Source organism: Dendropsophus ebraccatus, chromosome 7 (genome assembly GCF_027789765.1).
Source record: "Dendropsophus ebraccatus isolate aDenEbr1 chromosome 7, aDenEbr1.pat, whole genome shotgun sequence".
In the NCBI taxonomy this organism is placed as follows: Eukaryota; Metazoa; Chordata; class Amphibia; order Anura; family Hylidae; genus Dendropsophus; species Dendropsophus ebraccatus.
This window is the reverse complement of record NC_091460.1, coordinates 147,779,502-147,798,308: the sequence shown is the minus strand read 5'-3', so window position 1 is coordinate 147,798,308 and position 18,807 is coordinate 147,779,502. Positions and strand designations below refer to the sequence as shown.

At 46.8% G+C, this 18,807-nt stretch overlaps 1 protein-coding gene across 1 annotated transcript in view; it reads left to right on the top strand.

The window, feature by feature from the left end:
• TMEM154 (transmembrane protein 154) overlaps positions 1-12,727 on the top strand; it is a 54,724-nt gene extending 41,997 nt beyond the window's left edge. The window contains exon 8 of the mRNA XM_069978705.1: positions 11,984-12,727. Coding sequence (XP_069834806.1) covers positions 11,984-11,996 — 13 coding nt within the window. The 3' untranslated portion in view covers positions 11,997-12,727. The remainder of the gene's footprint in view (positions 1-11,983) is intronic.
• The last annotated feature ends 6,080 nt before the right edge of the window (positions 12,728-18,807 follow it).

Here is an 18,807-nt window from a genome sequence, read left to right as displayed (position 1 = left end):
AACATAGCATACAGCGCAACATAGCATACAGCGCAACATAGCATACAGCGCAACATAGCATACAGCGCAATATAGCATACAGCGCAACATAGCATACAGCGCAACATAGCATACAGCGCAACATAGCATACAGTGTAATATAGCAATATAAATAGTAAAATGTAAAATATTATAAAATCATTGCCAACAAATCTTGTATAATATAAAAAATGTAATAAAACAATGGTCTAAGACACATTTCCTTTAAAGTTCTATATACAGTAAGAGTGGAGTTCCAGTATAGTCCACATTATTTCCAAAGCAAATTAATAAAAGACGAAAAAGGTACAAAAAAGATATATAAAAATAACTAAGCAAACATTTGTGGTGTCCGGCGTTTTCCCTTTCGGTCTCCATTAGGATTTATGTCACATATGAGCAGCGACTATAAGATTGAGGTCAGAAGCCCAGAATCTGTGCAGCCACTTTCCACTGAAAGCAAAACGAGTGGGGATCAACTAAGTCGTCCTCGCCAGTTGCCGCCTTTTGTTGCTATAGAAACAGAACATTGTTTGCTGCGGATCCCGCAGCCGCCCGCTTGTTACTGTTCATTCTCAGGAAGCAGATGTGTAACATCATAAACACTGATCATATAGGAGAGGAAGAGATGAGAAGAGGAGAGGAAGAGATGAGAATAGGAGAGAAAGAGATGAGAATAGGAGAGAACGAGATGAAGAGAGGAGAGAAAGAGATGAGAAGAGGAGAGAAAGAGATGAGAAGAGGAGAGAAAGAGATGGAGAGGAGAGGAAGAGATGGAGAGGAGAGGAAGAGATGGAGAGGAGAGGAAGAGATGAGAAGAGGAGAGGAAGAGATGAAGAGAGGAGAGGAAGAGATGAAGAGAGGAGAGGAAGAGATGAAGAGAGGAGAGGAAGAGATGAGGAGAGGAGAGGAGAGGAAGAGATGAGAAGAGGAGAGAAAGAGATGAAGAGAGGAGAGAAAGAGATGAGAAGAGGAGAGAAAGATGAGAAGAGGAGAGAAAGAGAAGAGGAGAGAAAGAGATGGAGAGGAGAAGAAGAGATGAGAAGAGGAAGAGATGAGAAGAGGAGAGAAAGAGATGAAGAGAGGAGAGAAAGAGATGAGAAGAGGAGAGAAAGATGAGAAGAGGAGAGAAAGAGAAGAGGAGAGAAAGAGATGGAGAGGAGAGGAAGAGATGAGAAGAGGAAGAGATGAGAAGAGGAAGAGATGAGAAGAGGAGAGAAAGAGTTGAGAAGAGGAGAGAAAGAGATGAGAAGAGGAGAGGAAGAGATGAGAAGAGGAGAGGAAGAGATGAGAAGAGGAGAGGAAGAGATGAGAAGAGGAGAGGAAGAGATGAGAAGAGGAGAGGAAGAGATGAAGAGAGGCGAGGAAGAGATGAAAAGAGGAGAGGAAGAGATGAAGAGAGGAGAGGAAGAGATGAGGAGAGGAAGAGATGAGAAGAGGAAGAGATGAGAAGAGGAGAGAAAGAGTTGAGAAGAGGAGAGAAAGAGATGAGAAGAGGAGAGGAAGAGATGAGAAGAGGAGAGGAAGAGTTGAGAAGAGGAGAGAAAGAGATGAGAAGAGGAGAGGAAGAGATGAGAAGAGGAGAGGAAGAGATGAAGAGAGGCGAGGAAGAGATGAAAAGAGGAGAGGAAGAGATGAAGAGAGGAGAGGAAGAGATGAGGAGAGGAAGAGATGAGAAGAGGAGAGAAAGAGATGAAGAGAGGAGAGGAAGAGATGAAGAGACAGTTGTTTAGTTCAGATTCATTCATGTGTCACCAGCCCAAACAATATGAGATTCCCTTCACCTATTATAACGTTACATTTACCGAGGTGACTCTCACTATTACTTACTGGCAAATTATATGCTGAATTAATGACTGTATGCCCTATTACACCAAGCGATTATCGGACGTATTTGGCTGATTATTGGCCGTTACAACCATTAAACCAGACTTCCCCTTTAAGTTGCTATAACCACTGATACCTTTAGTCCAAGGGGGATATGTCACCTAAAGATAACTGATAGGATAAGAGACTTCTCCCTGTATTACATGTAAGATGGAGGCGGCAGTAGTCAGGATCCTCCAGGGACAGCGCACGTGTGAAGGTGCTCGGACGTTAGATAAATGTCAGCCCCAGCCCACGACTAAGTGACCACTACCCGATGTGTCTGGCTGTTACAGACGTGTTGGACACCATCTGCAGCTCGGACCATTATATGAGAACATACGTCTATTTTGCAGGATAATTATACCGCACAACCACATCATCTAAGCCCGGGCTGCTCACACTAGGGGCTTTTTATTTGTTTCTTTAGCATACACAAAAATGGGGTTGACCATGTTTTTGTGTATGTAAAAAAAAACAAAAGAAAAAACGTGCGTTCTGATGCTTTTTTTTTATGTCAATGGAAAAATAAATCAAAACAGATATAAATGCATCTGTTTTTCCATCTGTTTTCTATCAATTTTTTGCAAGTGAGAATGCAGCCTAAGGGTGCGTTCACACCTACAGGATCTGCAGCAGATTTGATGCTGTGTTCAGTTATTTAAATGAAATCTGCTGCAGAAAATCAGCTGCAGATCCTGTAGGTGTGAACGCACCCTAAAAGAGATTAATGATGTCAACTGAGTATTTATAAGTACAGGACTACATGTCCTATAGGGCAGTGCTCAATCATTGTGTGGTGACCCGGTACGGGCAAAAGGAAAAACTTGGCAGCACCTTTTCTGTTGAATGTGGAGGGTGCGGTGACAGCTACAGCACACTGTCACCGCCTCAGGTACAGCTACAGCACACTGTCACCGCCTCAGGTACAGCTACAGCACACTGTCACCGCCTCAGGTACAGCTACAGCACACTGTCACCACCTCAGGTACAGCTACAGCACACTGTCACCCCCTCAGGTACAGCTACAGCACACTGTCACCACCTCAGGTACAGCACACCGTCACCTCCTCAGGTACAGCTACAGCACACTGTCACCACCTCAGGTACAGCTACAGCACACTGTCACCACCTCAGGTACAGCTACAGCACACTGTCATCACCTCAGGTACAGCTACAGCACACTGTCACCACCTCAGGTACAGCTAAAGCACACTGTCACCACCTCAGGTACAGCTACAGCACACTGTCACCACCTCAGGTACAGCTACAGCACACTGTCACCACCTCAGGTACAGCTACAGCACACTGTCACCACCTCAGGTACAGCTACAGCACACTGTCACCACCTCAGGTACAGCTACAGCACACTGTCACCACCTCAGGTACAGCTACAGCACACTGTCACCACCTCAGGTACAGCTACAGCACACTGTCACCACCTCAGCTACAGCACACTGTCACCACCTCAGGTACAGCTACAGCACACTGTCACCTCCACAGGTACAGCTACAGCACACTGTCACCTCCACAGGTTCAGCACACTGTCACCACCTCAGGTACAGCTACAGCACACCGTCACCACCTCAGGTACAGCTACAGCACACTGTCACCTCCTCAGGTACAGCTACAGCACACTGTCACCACCTCAGCTACAGCTACAGCACACTGTCACCACCTCAGGTACAGCTACAGCACACCGTCACCTCCTCAGGTATAGCTACAGCACACTGTCACCACCTCAGCTACAGCTACAGCACACTGTCACCACCTCAGGTACAGCTACAGCACACTGTCACCCCCTCAGGTACAGCTACAGCACACTGTCACCACCTCAGCTACAGCTACAGCACACTGTCACCACCTCAGCTACAGCTACAGCACACTGTCACCACCTCAGGTACAGCTACAGCACACCGTCACCTCCTCAGGTATAGCTACAGCACACTGTCACCACCTCAGCTACAGCTACAGCACACTGTCACCACCTCAGGTACAGCTACAGCACACTGTCACCACCTCAGGTACAGCTACAGCACACTGTCACCACCTCAGGTACAGCTACAGCACACTGTCACCGCCTCAGGTACAGCTACAGCACACTGTCACCACCTCAGGTACAGCTACAGCACTGTCACCACCTCAGGTACAGCTACAGCACACTGTCACCACCTCAGCTACAGCTACAGCACACTGTCACCACCTCAGGTACAGCTACAGCACACTGTCACCACCTCAGGTACAGCTACAGCACACTGTCACCGCCTCAGGTACAGCTACAGCACACTGTCACCACCTCAGGTACAGCTACAGCACTGTCACCACCTCAGGTACAGCTACAGCACACTGTCACCACCTCAGGTACAGCTACAGCACACTGTCACCACCTCAGGTACAGCTACAGCACACTGTCACCCCCTCAGGTACAGCTACAGCACACTGTCACCCCCTCAGGTACAGCTACAGCACACCGTCACCACCTCAGGTACAGCTACAGCACACTGTCACCTCCTCAGGTACAGCTACAGCACACTGTCACCACCTCAGCTACAGCTACAGCACACTGTCACCACCTCAGGTACAGCTACAGCACACCGTCACCTCCTCAGGTATAGCTACAGCACACTGTCACCACCTCAGCTACAGCTACAGCACACTGTCACCACCTCAGGTACAGCTACAGCACACTGTCACCCCCTCAGGTACAGCTACAGCACACTGTCACCCCCTCAGGTACAGCTACAGCACACTGTCACCACCTCAGGTACAGCTACAGCACACTGTCACCACCTCAGGTACAGCTACAGCTACAGCACACTGTCACCACCTCAGCTACAGCTACAGCACACTGTCACCACCTCAGCTACAGCTACAGCACACCGTCACCTCCTCAGGTACAGCTACAGCACACTGTCACCACCTCAGCTACAGCTACAGCACACCGTCACCTCCTCAGGTACAGCTACAGCACACTGTCACCACCTCAGCTACAGCTACAGCACACCGTCACCACCTCAGGTACAGATACAGCACACTGTCACCCCCTCAGGTACAGCTGCAGCACACTGTCACCTCCTCAGGTACAGCTACAGCACACTGTCACCACCTCAGGTACAGATACAGCACACCGTCACCACCTCAGGTACAGCTACAGCTACAGCACACTGTCACCACCTCAGCTACAGCACACTGTCACCACCTCAGCTACAGCTACAGCACACCGTCACCTCCTCAGGTACAGCTACAGCACACTGTCACCACCTCAGGTACAGCTACAGCACACTGTCACCCCCTCAGGTACAGCTACAGCTACAGCACACTGTCACCACCTCAGGTACAGCTGCAGCACACTGTCACCACCTCAGGTACAGCTACAGCACACCGTCACCACCTCAGGTACAGCTACAGCTACAGCACACTGTCACCACCTCAGGTACAGCTACAGCACACCGTCACCACCTCAGGTACAGCTACAGCACACTGTCACCACCTCAGCTACAGCTACAGCACACTGTCACCACCTCAAGTACAGCTGCAGCACACTGTCACCACCTCAGGTACAGCTACAGCACACTGTCACCACCTCAGGTACAGCTACAGCACACCGTCACCTCCTCAGGTACAGCTACAGCACACTGTCACCCCCTCAGGTACAGCTACAGCACACTGTCACCACCTCAGGTACAGATACAGCACACCGTTCACCACCTCAGGTACAGCTACAGCTACAGCACACTGTCACCACCTCAGCTACAGCTACAGCACACTGTCACCACCTCAGCTACAGCTACAGCACACCGTCACCACCTCAGGTACAGCTACAGCACACTGTCACCACCTCAGGTACAGCTACAGCACACTGTCACCTCCTCAGGTAGGTCCCGGGAGCTGACAGATTGTAGTTAGTGAATCTGTGTGTGTTATGAATGTGCATTAGTGCATGTGTGTAAGCAGTGAGTGTGCCCACGTGTGTTTTCCTGTATGTGGTGACTGCGCTGGATAAAGGATTTGTGGTGTAGGGATGAGGCCGACCTCCCTCTTATGCTGTATGCTCTGCAGGGGATGGCTGGGGTTTAGTACTGAAAGCCTGACCCCTTGATCAGAAGGTGATGGCATATCCTATAGGTTCACCATATTGTCCTTTAAGGGTGCGTTCACATGTACAGGATCTGCAGCAGATTTGATGGCGCAGATTCAAAGCAAATTAATTCTGGGCCATCAAATCTGCTGCAGTTCCTGTACGTGTGAACACACCTTCAAAGGGAAAACCAGTATGAGGGGAGCAGATGCGACTCGATGGAGCGCGGTCTACTAGCGTCTACACGGAGATTATCTCCTGAAGTTTCTGTGCAGAAATCCAAGCTGTGGCCCCCTGTGCTATAGAGCCCACAGAGAAACTGACTGCACATGGCTGCTAATAGTAGAGAAACTGACTGCACATGGCTGCTAATACTAGAGAAACTGACTGCACATGGCTGCTAATACTAGAGAAACTGACTGCACATGGCTGCTAATACCAGAGAAACTGACTGCACATAGCTGCTAATACTAGAGAAACTGACTGCACATGGCGGCTAGTACCAAAGAAACTGACTGCACATGGCTGCTAATACCAGAGAAACTGACTGCACATAGCTGCTAATACTAGAGAAACTGACTGCACATGGCTGCTAATACTAGAGAAACTGACTGCACATGGCTGCTAATACTAGAGAAACTGACTGCACATGGCTGCTAATACCAGAGAAACTGACTGCACATGGCATCTAATACCAGAGAAACTGACTGCACATGGTGTCTAATACCAGAGAAACTGACTGCACATGGCGGCTAGTACCAAAGAAACTGACTGCACATAGCTGCTAATACTAGAGAAACTGACTGCACATGGCTGCTAATACCAGAGAAACTGACTGCACATGGCTGCTAATACCAGAGAAACTGACTGCACATGGTGTCTAATACCAGAGAAACTGACTGCACATGGTGTCTAATACCAGAGAAACTGACTGCACATGGCTGCTAATACCAGAGAAACTGACTGCACATGGTGGCTAATACCAGAGAAACTGACTGCACATGGCAGCTAATACCAGAGAAACTGACTGCACATGGTGTCTAATACCAGAGAAACTGACTGCACATGGCAGCTAATACCAGAGAAACTGACTGCACATGGTGTCTAATACCAGAGAAACTGACTGCACATGGCAGCTAATACCAGAGAAACTGACTGCACATGGTGTCTAATACCAGAGAAACTGACTGCACATGGCATCTAATACCAGAGAAACTGACTGCACATGGCATCTAATACCAGAGAAACTGACTGCACATGGTGGCTAATACCAGAGAAACTGACTGCACATGGCAGCTAATACCAGAGAAACTGACTGCACATGGTGTCTAATACCAGAGAAACTGACTGCACATGGCAGCTAATACCAGAGAAACTGACTGCACATGGTGTCTAATACCAGAGAAACTGACTGCACATGGCATCTAATACCAGAGAAACTGACTGCACATGGCATCTAATACCAGAGAAACTGACTGCACATGGTGGCTAATACCAGAGAAACTGACTGCACATGGCAGCTAATACCAGAGAAACTGACTGCACATGGTGTCTAATACCAGAGAAACTGACTGCACATGGTGTCTAATACCAGAGAATGTGACTGGTGATATCTGGCGGCTGTAGCTGTTCTGCAATGTGGTTAAAGGTCATAATTATATGTAACTGATCGTAAAGTCGTCATAAAGATCATCAAGCCTAAAATGCCAAACTCAGTCAGTGTATTATCATCAGCGCCGTGCTGTAAGTCAGTCATTGTATTATCATCAGCACCATGCTGTAAGTCTGTCGGTGTATTATCATCAGCGCCGTGCTGTAAGTCTGTCGGTGTATTATCATCAGCGCTGTGCTGTAAGTCTGTCGGTGTATTATCATCAGCGCCATGCTGTAAGTCAGTCAGTGTATTATCATCAGCGCCATGCTGTAAGTCAGTCAGTGTATTATCATCAGCACCATGCTGTAAGTCTGTCGGTGTATTATCATCAGCGCCGTGCTGTAAGTCAGTCAGTGTATTATCATCAGCGCCGTGCTGTAAGTCAGTCAGTGTATTATCATCAGCGCCGTGCTGTAAGTCAGTCAGTGTATTATCTTACAGCAGATACAGACCCCCGTATTACAGCAGATACAGACCCCCGTATTACAGCAGATACAGACCCCCGTATTACAGCAAATACAGACCCCTGTATTACAGCAGATACAGACCCCCGTATTACAGCAGCTACAGACCCCCGTATTACAGCAGCTACAGACCCCCGTATTACAGCAGATACAGACCCCCGTATTACAGCGGCTACAGACCCCCGTATTACAACAGATACAGACCCCCGTATTACAGCAGACACAGACCCCCGTATTACAGCAGCTACAGACCCCCGTATTACAGCGGCTACAGACCCCCGTATTACAACAGACACAGACCCCCGTATTACAGCAGATACAGACCCCCGTATTACAGCAAATACAGACCCCCGTATTACAGCAGCTACAGACCCCCGTATTACAGCAGATACAGACCCCCGTATTACAGCAGCTACAGACCCCCGTATTACAGCAGACACAGACCCCCGTATTACAGCGGCTACAGACCCCCGTATTACAACAGATACAGACCCCCGTATTACAGCAGACACAGACCCCCGTATTACAGCAGATACAGACCCCCGTATTACAGCAGACACAGACCCCCGTATTACAGCAGCTACAGACCCCCGTATTACAGCAGACACAGACCCCCGTATTACAGCAAATACAGACCCGGGCAGGAACTTCCGATTCCATGGAGTCCATTAGCGGATATCCTCCTATAACCTTGTCGTCTAGCCACAAGGTCATTGCGCTGATGGAAATAGATTCGCTTACAAGAAGCCGCCGAGCAGATTAGAATATCACAAATGTATTTTATAGTGTATTAGTGTCCAAGCGATTGGAAGAGAAATGATGTCTGTGCGGAGCCGGCGACAGATAGAGAGACCCCCTCATGTTACTATATCCCGTATGATGGACAGGCTGCCAGGATGGCCGCAGAAAAGAAAATTAGTTTTCATGCAGAAATTCATTCCCATCAGGGTAAATATTTCACAGGTGACAGATGATCAGACGGACGATCCCCGTGCGGATTCAGGGTTTTCTAAGGTGTTAGACACAGGGTTCATGTAGCAGACATCTTACACTATTCCCCCCCCCCAATAGCAGATATTGGGATGTCCAGTAATCGCAACATAAGGGGGGACTCCATCCGACTGGAATGATGACCAGTCCATTATAGGTGATCACCACAGAGATGTAGTATGTGGTATGAGGGCAGCAATCCATGGACGAGCCTCATCGGGAGAGGTCGGATCTGCCAGAGCAAGAACAACAAGGTCCCTTCAGTGATATCTCTGTGCCCTGTAATGCATTCTGGCAGAGGACCTACTGTGTGGGCAGAGGTTCTCCTGTGTGGGCAGAGGTTCTCCTGTGTGGGCAGAGGTTCTCCTGTGTGGGCAGAGGTTCTCCTGTGTGGGCAGAGGATCTCCTGTGTGGGCAGAGGTTCTCCTGTGTGGGCAGAGGATCTCCTGTGTGGGCAGAGGTTCTCCTGTGTGGGCAGAGGATCTCCTGTGTGGGCAGAGGTTCTCCTGTGTGGGCAGAGGTTCTCCTGTGTGGGCAGAGGTTCTCCTGTGTGGGCAGAGGTTCTCCTGTGTGGGCAGAGGATCTCCTGTGTGGGCAGAGGATCTCCTGTGTGGGCAGAGGTTCTCCTGTGTGGGCAGAGGTTCTCCTGTGTGGGCAGAGGTTCTCCTGTGTGGGCAGAGGTTCTCCTGTAAGGGCAGAGGTTCTCCTGTAAGGGCAGAGGTTCTCCTGTAAGGGCAGAGGTTCTCCTGTGTGGGCAGAGGTTCTCCTGTGTGGGCAGAGGATCTCCTGTGTGGGCAGAGGTTCTCCTGTAAGGGCAGAGGTTCTCCTGTGTGGGCAGAGGTTCTCCTGTGTGGGCAGAGGTTCTCCTGTGTGGGCAGAGGTTCTCCTGTAAGGGCAGAGGTTCTCCTGTGTGGGCAGAGGTTCTCCTGTGTGGGCAGAGGATCTCCTGTGTGGGCAGAGGATCTCCTGTGTGGGCAGAGGTTCTCCTGTGAGGGCAGAGGTTCTCCTGTGTGGGCGGAGGATCTCCTGTGTGTAGGGAAGTTCTCCTGTGTGGGCAGAGGATCTCCTGTGTGGGCAGAGGTTCTCCTGTGTGGGCAGAGGTTCTCCTGTAAGGGCAGAGGTTCTCCTGTGTGGGCAGAGGATCTCCTGTGTGGGCAGAGGTTCTCCTGTAAGGGCAGAGGTTCTCCTGTGAGGGCAGAGGTTCTCCTGTGTGGGCAGAGGTTCTCCTGTGTGGGCAGAGGTTCTCCTGAGAGGGCAGAGGTTCTCCTGTGCTAGATACCTAGCAACGTACCATCAGATACCTAGCAATGTACCATCAGATACCGAGCAATGTACCATCAGATACCGAGCAATGTACCATCAGATACCGAGCAATGTACCATCAGATACCGAGCAACGTACTGAAGTCCGAAGTGCCATCAGAAACCAGGTCCCCCCCAACACCAATTTTATTGTGACATTTACAGGTTGCCGCCTCCACCATTTATTCCTGTATTGATCTTTACAGCCAGACCGGCTATTGACATAAATTGTGATTGCTGGGGCAGCAATCATTGCTAGTAGGAAAGAGCACCTCCTGTAGGTCAGCAAAAAACACACGGTATACTAGAAACATTAACCCATTACTATCTTCAGCTGTGCAACACATATAAATATAAAATTCTGACACCTAGTGGTGAAACTTTAGAATACCTCATCACCACCAGGCTTTTTTTAAAGGTGCATAGAGGAGAGGAAAAACACCAGTGGTGGGACATCACATACTCCCCCACTTGAGGAAAGCCGTCCACTGTGTAGCACTTAGAGGAAAAGGTATTGAAAGAAGGTTAAGGCACAGCATGGGTTAGAACAAGGCAATATAAAATAGGCATATAAAACAATATATAAATAACTGCATAAATAACTTTGAAATTAGGCTATGGTTAGATCATCCATAGCGCAATAACTTTTAAACTGGAACTCAGCCCTTACATGGTGTACACATGGCTTCTGTAGTGTCACCCCGTGCACAGTGTACATGCGGCTACCACAAAGAAATGGTCATATAAAATTCTAAGGAACTGCTAATTGATTCCAAGGGGAAAAAATTTTTGTTACTTTTTACTTTAAGTAATAACGATGTGTTGAATTGGCTGTGATGTCCCATTGTGTGTCACCTCTGTGATTGGTAATGGACTGATGATGCTCTGGGTTCTAGGTTTTTATATGTATTAGGCCTGTGTGTCACCTCTGTACTCCGTACTGGGCTGATGAAGCGCTGGGTTCTAGGTTTCTATATGTATTGGGCCTGTGTGTCACCTCTGTGATCCCTACTGGGCTGATGAAGCGCTGGGTTCTAGGTTTCAATATGTATTGGGCTTGTGTGTCACCTCTATGATCGGTAATGGACTGATGAAGCGCTGGGTTCTAGGTTTCTATATGTATTGGGCCTGTGTGTCACCTCTGTACTCCGTACTGGGCTGATGAAGTGCTGGGTTCTAGGTTTCTATATGTATTGGGCTTGTGTGTCACCTCTATGATCGGTAATGGACTAATGAAGCGCTGGGTTCTAGGTTTCTATATGTATTGGGCCTGTGTGTCACCTCTGTGATCCCTACTGGGCTGATGAAGCACTGGGTTCTAGGTTTCTATATGTATTGGGCCTGTGTGTCACCTCTGTGATCGGTAATGGACTGATGAAGCGCTGGGTTCTAGGTTTCTCTATGTATTAGGCCTGTGTGTCACCTCTGTGATCGGTAATGGACTGATGAAGCGCTGGGTTCTAGGTTTTTATATGTATTAGGCCTGTGTGTTACCTCTGTGATCGGTAATGGACTGATGAAGCACTGGGTTCTAGGTTTCTATATGTATTAGGCCTGTGTGTCACTGACCATCTCCATTCTCCTTATAAATTTACGTCTGTTTGTTTTGCAGTGCAGAGATTTGACGCCTCGTGAAGCCTTTTTATCATCTCTCAATGCTGAAGCTGGACGTTATGTCAACATATCAAATCTCAGGAGTTTTTCTTTTAACATTTTATGTCTCTTTACATATGTTTCTTTACATTTTGTAATATTTTCCATATAAGGAAAAATGGAGAGCAACAATTATTAAGGTAAAAGAGTGGTAACCCCAAACCTAGACGCATGCGAGAGATAAAATCTAGAGTTCTGTATAGACGCCTGACACCCGTCCAGAGAGAACCATGAAGGAACATCCCGGAGATGGAGCGCTGCCATACGTCATCAGCATGAAAATAGACAAGAACCTGGAAAACATGGAAAGAGTGCAGTAATCTATAAGGAAGGATCGGGGTGAATAGTGTTTTATAGCCGGAGCTTACCTTTACCTTTCCTTCCAGCTACAGATCATACCTCCATTTCTCTGGAACTCTGAGGGGGACAACGAACTTCCTGTGCAAGTACAATATGTGGGTTCAACATAAAGCATCCGCAGCATACAATGGGTGGTCCACCTGTGTGATGTCTATGAGTTGGGGGTACTTGGCTTTGGAGCAATGAGAAACACTGAGCTAATGTACCAGCAAATACAAAGAGGGAAGAAATCCAAATTTGTCGGCACATAAATATGTAAAAAAAGAAATAAGAAATAAAATAGATTTTATTTTAAAAATTGCATCCAGCAAAATAAATGTTTTATGTAACTTATGACTGCTTAAGAAATAAAAAAAAAAATAACTGTAGCAGAAAGTTTTTGTTCTTTCAGTAGTTACACACACACACACACATATATATATATATATATATATACACACATATACCATCTTGGAATCGGGCTGGAGCGGCTGCGCCTGCGCCGCGCATGTCGTCGCTATCTTGGAAGAGGGCAGGAGTGTCTGTGCATGCGCCGTTAACCCGGGCGCAATCTTGGAAAACGGAACAAATCGGAGGGGACGCACAGAGCGTCTACACAGCGGTAAAGCAGACATCATGAAGTTCAAATGCTCACCTGGGGAATTAAAACAGTGAGTAAACACTGTACCATGGCCGGTATGAGTAGAAGGTGCAATGCCAGACACATGGACCAAGCTGAGGGACAAGCATAACGCCAGTATACAGCTGAGATATAGATAAAGTCTCAGGGACCAGGGGAGATATAGAGACCGCACCACTCCATCTTCTATCCGAGAAGAGAAAAAAATACAGTGTCTTGTGATTCTTGGAGATATCTTATAGGGTGGACGTCAGGTGCTGTCTATTAATTAGTAATTTGTTTGTATTCTATTGCTAGATTAACCCTCTTCTATCCAGGTCAACGGAAATCCTTTTAACCCCATGAGTGTGTGCTGCCGTAGGACGATCAGGAAATATATATATATATATATATATATATATATATATATATACACACACACACACACCTTACGATTGTATATTTACAAGCATATTATTTCATGTGTAATATATTACTATATTGATTTAATTGCCAATTAAGGAGTTTTGTGAAATGTATAAAAGTAGCTGCAAAAGTGGAACCATTCAGCATAACCGAGCAAAGAATGGTATAATATAAGACATAGAGACGATGTGCCGGCTGCGGCTTACACCTCCCTGCTACACGGCTCTATCTCATTACACTATTATGCAGTGACAAATTAGCTAGAAAATGTGTTTGTCCGATTCCTTCCCGTCTGTCAGTGACAAACGACGTCCCAGATGCCACCAGCCGCACACGTCACCTGCTTAAGGTATGATCCATGGCGCTGTGGATGCTCCATATGATTCCCGTCCTCCGGGTGCTGATAATGGGATTGCTTATCTGATAAATGTCTTTGTCACATTTATCCGCCACTTCTACACGACCATCAGGAAGACGTCACAATCTCCATCTGCAATCACTACAATATTATAATAAATGGCAAAAAAAGACAACCTGACAGATTCTATCCACTTTATCAGCTGCAGCTTAGGTGGTGAATGGAGCCTGTGATACCAGAAGGGTCAGGGGGGAGGGGCTGAGAAACATGTGACACATAAAGATGGAGGACGCCAGGAAGTCCAACACAAAGCGATTCTCATTCAGAGGTCTCCCTGTGCTTTATAGGGGAACAAAACCAACCTGCCGATATGTCCCTATTGCACAGGAGACACCGAGGAGGAAGGGATGTCTCTTATAGTGTGTCTCTTATAGTATGTCTCTTATAGTATGTCTCTTGTAGCGTGTCTTTTGTAGTATGTCTCTTATAGTGTGTCTCTTGTAGTGTGTCTCTTATAGCGTGTCTCTTATAGTGTGTCTCTTATAGTGTGTCTCTTATAGTGTGTCTCTTATTGCATGTCTCTTATAGTGTGTCTCTTATTGCATGTCTTTTATACTGTGTCTCTTAGGGTACTATTACACCAACAGATCTAACGAAAGATTATCTGCCAAAGATTTGAAGCCAAACCCAGGAGTGGATTTGAAAAGAGGAGAAATCCAGTCTTTCCTTTATGACCTGTTCTCTGTTTATAGTCTGTTTCTGGGTTTGGCTTCAAATCTTTGGCAGATAATCTTTCGTCAGATCTGTTGGTGTAATAGTACCCTTAGTGTCTCTTATAGTATGTCTCATATAGTATGTCTTTTATAGTGTGTCACTTATAGCGTGTCTCTTGTAGCGTATCTCTTATAGTATGTCTCATATAGTATGTCTTTTATAGTGTGTCTCTTATAGTGTGTCTTTTATAGTGTGTCACTTATAGTGTGTCACTTATAGTGTGTCTCTTATAGCGTGTCTCTTATAGCGTGTCTCTTGTAGTGTGTCTCTTATTGCGTGTCTCTTGTAGCGTATCTCTTATAGTGTATCTCTTATTGCATGTCTCTTATAGTGTCTCTTATAGTATGTCTCATATAGTATGTCTTTTATAGTGTGTCACTTATAGTGTGTCCCTTCTAGTGTGTGTCTCTTATAGCCTGTCTCTTATAGTGTGTGTCTCTTATAGTATGTCTTTTATAGTGTGTCCCTTATAGTGTGTCTCTTATAGTGTGTCCCTTATAGTGTGTCTCTTATAGCCTGTCTCTTATAGTATGTGTCTCGTATAGTGTGTCTGCAGTGTCCCAGAACAGCCCTTCTCATGCTCGCACTTGTATTATAACCAGTTCTGTTCTGGAAAGCTATGGTCCACTGCAAACTGCGTGTATTGTGTCCCCCTTCTCAGTATTCAGGTCTGCCATTTCATTCATTTATTGCATGTATATTCAGGTATCAGTGTCTAATGGTATTATGTCGCCCCCCAGTGTTCAAGTATGGTACTTCTCATGTATATTTCTCTGTATATGCCTAGTGGTGTGATGATGCAATGTCTGGATGTCACGTGACTTTCCCCTGCTTCCATGGTAACTCCAACGGTCATCGAGCTTTTGGCTGGGGTTACCATGTGACTTCCTGTTCTACCTCAGTCTATCTCCTATCCCATAGGGAATAGGTTGTGTGTTTGTCCTCTCTCCCTGCTAAGAGAGAGACCTGCGTGTGCTCTGCTGCTCCAGTCCACTGGCTGTGTTCCTGTCTCAAGATTCTCATAAGAGACATGCTATAAGACACATACTATAAGCGATACATACTATAAGGGACATACTATAAGAGACACGCTATAAGAGACATGCTATAAGAGACACACTATAAGAGACATGCAATGCCCCGTCAGGAATGCAGCCTTATAGCGTGTCTCTTATGGTGTGTCTCTTAGAGTGCCTTCACACGTAATGGATCTGCTGTGGATCCAGTGCCATTCATCCCTATAATAGTGCAGTGTCCCAGCACAGAGGTTCTTTCTCTTTATACAGATATCCTGCTTGGTGTACTGCTGGAAAAGTTTGATGGCCACTGCAAAAGCTTGTTTTATGTCGCCCCCCAGTGTTTAAGTCTAGTATTGCATCTTATATGATCATAATGCTGTTATGTATATTGATTTGCATATTTGTTGGTCATGTGGTGTAGTGATGCAAGAAGCCTAGTATCACATGACTTCCCTGGCTGCCATGGCGACTCCAATAGCCATCAAGTTTTTGGCTGGGGTTTTAGTGAGTTCCTTCCTAGTCTTCCAGGGAGAAGGTCGCTTTCTCTCTGGTCCTGTGTAGAGAAGGTCCGGTACCGCCAGCCTCGTGGTGCGGACGCTTTGCTACCTCTCCTGTCAGATATGCCTAAACTCATTCCGGTCCAGTCCAGACCTGGCGTATTCTCCAAGATTTCTGTATATTCTAAGATCTGGGTTCATCTTCTAAGTCTTTATATTCTCCTTATCGCTAACTGCAAATATTCTCCTCATCATTACTACACCCAGCATCATTATCTCAAGGGAACTACTACTCCCATCCTCAACAAAGATTCGTACTAACTAAAGAGACACATATATATATATATATATATATATATATATATATATATATATATACGGCCTATTGTAACATCACCCATCACCTCAGTTATCACCAGTTCTGCTCATCACCGAGTTGACTATACCCGGTTGCATTCAGAAACTGTTGTTACTCGTGTTGCTGTTCCAATAAACATATAACTCCCATTGTTTTCGGGCCCTGGCATCGGTCTCATCCTGACTAGGGGCAACGAAGAATTGGTGGCCCGTGTGGTCAGGTTCCCGTGGATTAGCCACATACCCTTGTGCCATAACGTGACCATACCATCTGGCATCATGGCCGCCCGGGGTCTGCTTCCTCCCTGCGTGGCATATTGCAATAGCACATACTGGCAGCAGGATTGACATCCCACTGTCAATGAGTCTGTGAGTTAACCCCCCACCGCCCGCCGTCTAGAGCGTACATGTTTGCTGAGGTTTGTGATATTCGTGCAGCGCGGGGCCTGATCTGATGCAACGTTCGCTCACTCCTGGATGCATGCGCACTAATGATTGTTTGTTGTAAATAATCGCAGTATTCTGCCGCTCTTGCACAGTATAGGAGCCGCCGCTGATGTTTGGGAGGTTGTGATATTCGTGCAGCGCTGGGCCTGATCTGATGCAACATTCGCTCACTCCTGGATGCATGCGCACTAATGATTCTCCAACCTTCTGCAATACATGAAGCGCTGACTATCACAATGTTATATTTCATCCCCGTGTATCCATTCTGCTTTTCGGGTTGCGCCAATCATCTGGCGATCTATAACTGTAGAAAACGACATTGAGGTGTAGACGTAACGCATTGATTATACAGTCTGGGGGGGAGGGGTCGTCATTGGGATTTGTAGTTCCACAGACATGACTCCAGTATCCAATTCCGGATGAATTCCCATCAGCCATTTGTTACCTTTCTTTGTGGCGGTCACCAGCAGTTGCCATAGTAACCATCTCCTTATAGCGGCCATACTCTATGTACATGGTACAATTAATAATTCATGTATAGCAGCATATAAATATTTCACTCTTCATTGCGATCTCCGCCAGTGATGGAGCAGGCAGCTATTTATAAGCAGCTCTTGTGCCGCTGCCGGGCTGCATTATCAGATGTATAAAAGTGGACGGCAGTAGGACTAATGGCAGTGACCTTCAGCTGTCCGAGCATCTTCTCAGCATGCCTGCTATTGTTCCTGCAGTCAGTGGCGGCGGTGGCATCGCGTGTGCATCTACCTGCAGATCCTGACCGCCTCATTGTTGTTTTTGCTGTGTGCGGTGATACATGATGCGCGCAGACGCAGGAACATCATGCCGTGTGCACAGGAAATCCTGGAGGATGGGCCGCGCTCCACAAGAAAGGGTTGTGGCAGGGGCGTGAAGGAGGCGTGGCCAAAATTACTGCAACGTTTTCCAAAATTACATGGGAAACCACTTGGCACATTACTTTAACTGGTGTAAGGCCGGGTTCATGCTGCGTTTCTGCAGTCCGTTTAACGTATCTGTTTTTAAATGGTTACTTTTAACGTATTCAAGAACGTGGTCCGCCATGTTATCGTGAACGCTAAAAATAAGGAGATAAAATGGATGCGTTTATAATGGAAGTGAAAGGAAAAACGGATCCAGATGGTCACACACAATTACATCAGTCCTCACCCCATAAAACAAATACGTTAAAAGGACAGTAAAACGCAGGGGGAACCTCAGCCAAGTAATAGGAAAAACTAAATTCCCGGCAACATTGCGCAGACATTGGGGTGAATGGGCTGCACAGTCCCCACGGCACAGACCGGTTTAGTAAATAAAAAACAGAGGCAAAAACTGATTTTCGGCGTGGAAACTGCAGCGATTTCAGAGGTCTCTGCTGCCACCTCTGTCCATGTCAGGAATTGTCCAGAGCAGGAGAGGTTTTCTATGGGGATTTGCTGCTGCTCTGGACAGTTCCTGACATGGACAGAGGTGGCAGCAGAGAGCACTGTGTCAGACTGGAGAGAATACACCACTTCCTGCAGGACATACAGCAGCTGATAAGTATGGGAAGACTTGAGATTTTTAAATAGAAGTAAATTACAAATCTATATAACTTTCTGAAACCAGCCCCTTTATTTATAATATTGGTAGGTAGTCCTTGTGTTGCTTTTATAGCAGGGTGACCCGTGGTCGGAGGTAACTGAGCGCCAGCGGTTATATAAGAGATCATTGGCCGTTCTTGTGTGTCATGGATAGTCCGCTCCTAGGATGCTCATGTGTCTTGTGTCGCTCAGTTGCTACGTTACCTATAACATCAGGCAGCGGCTATAAATAGCAGACGGAAAATCAGATGACGCTCAGTAAGATGATCTCTAGGAAGGAGACGGCGTCCGGCCCCCGGTGCAACATGAATATTATTCCCCCCCAAACAGCTGCTGCAGCTCCCCT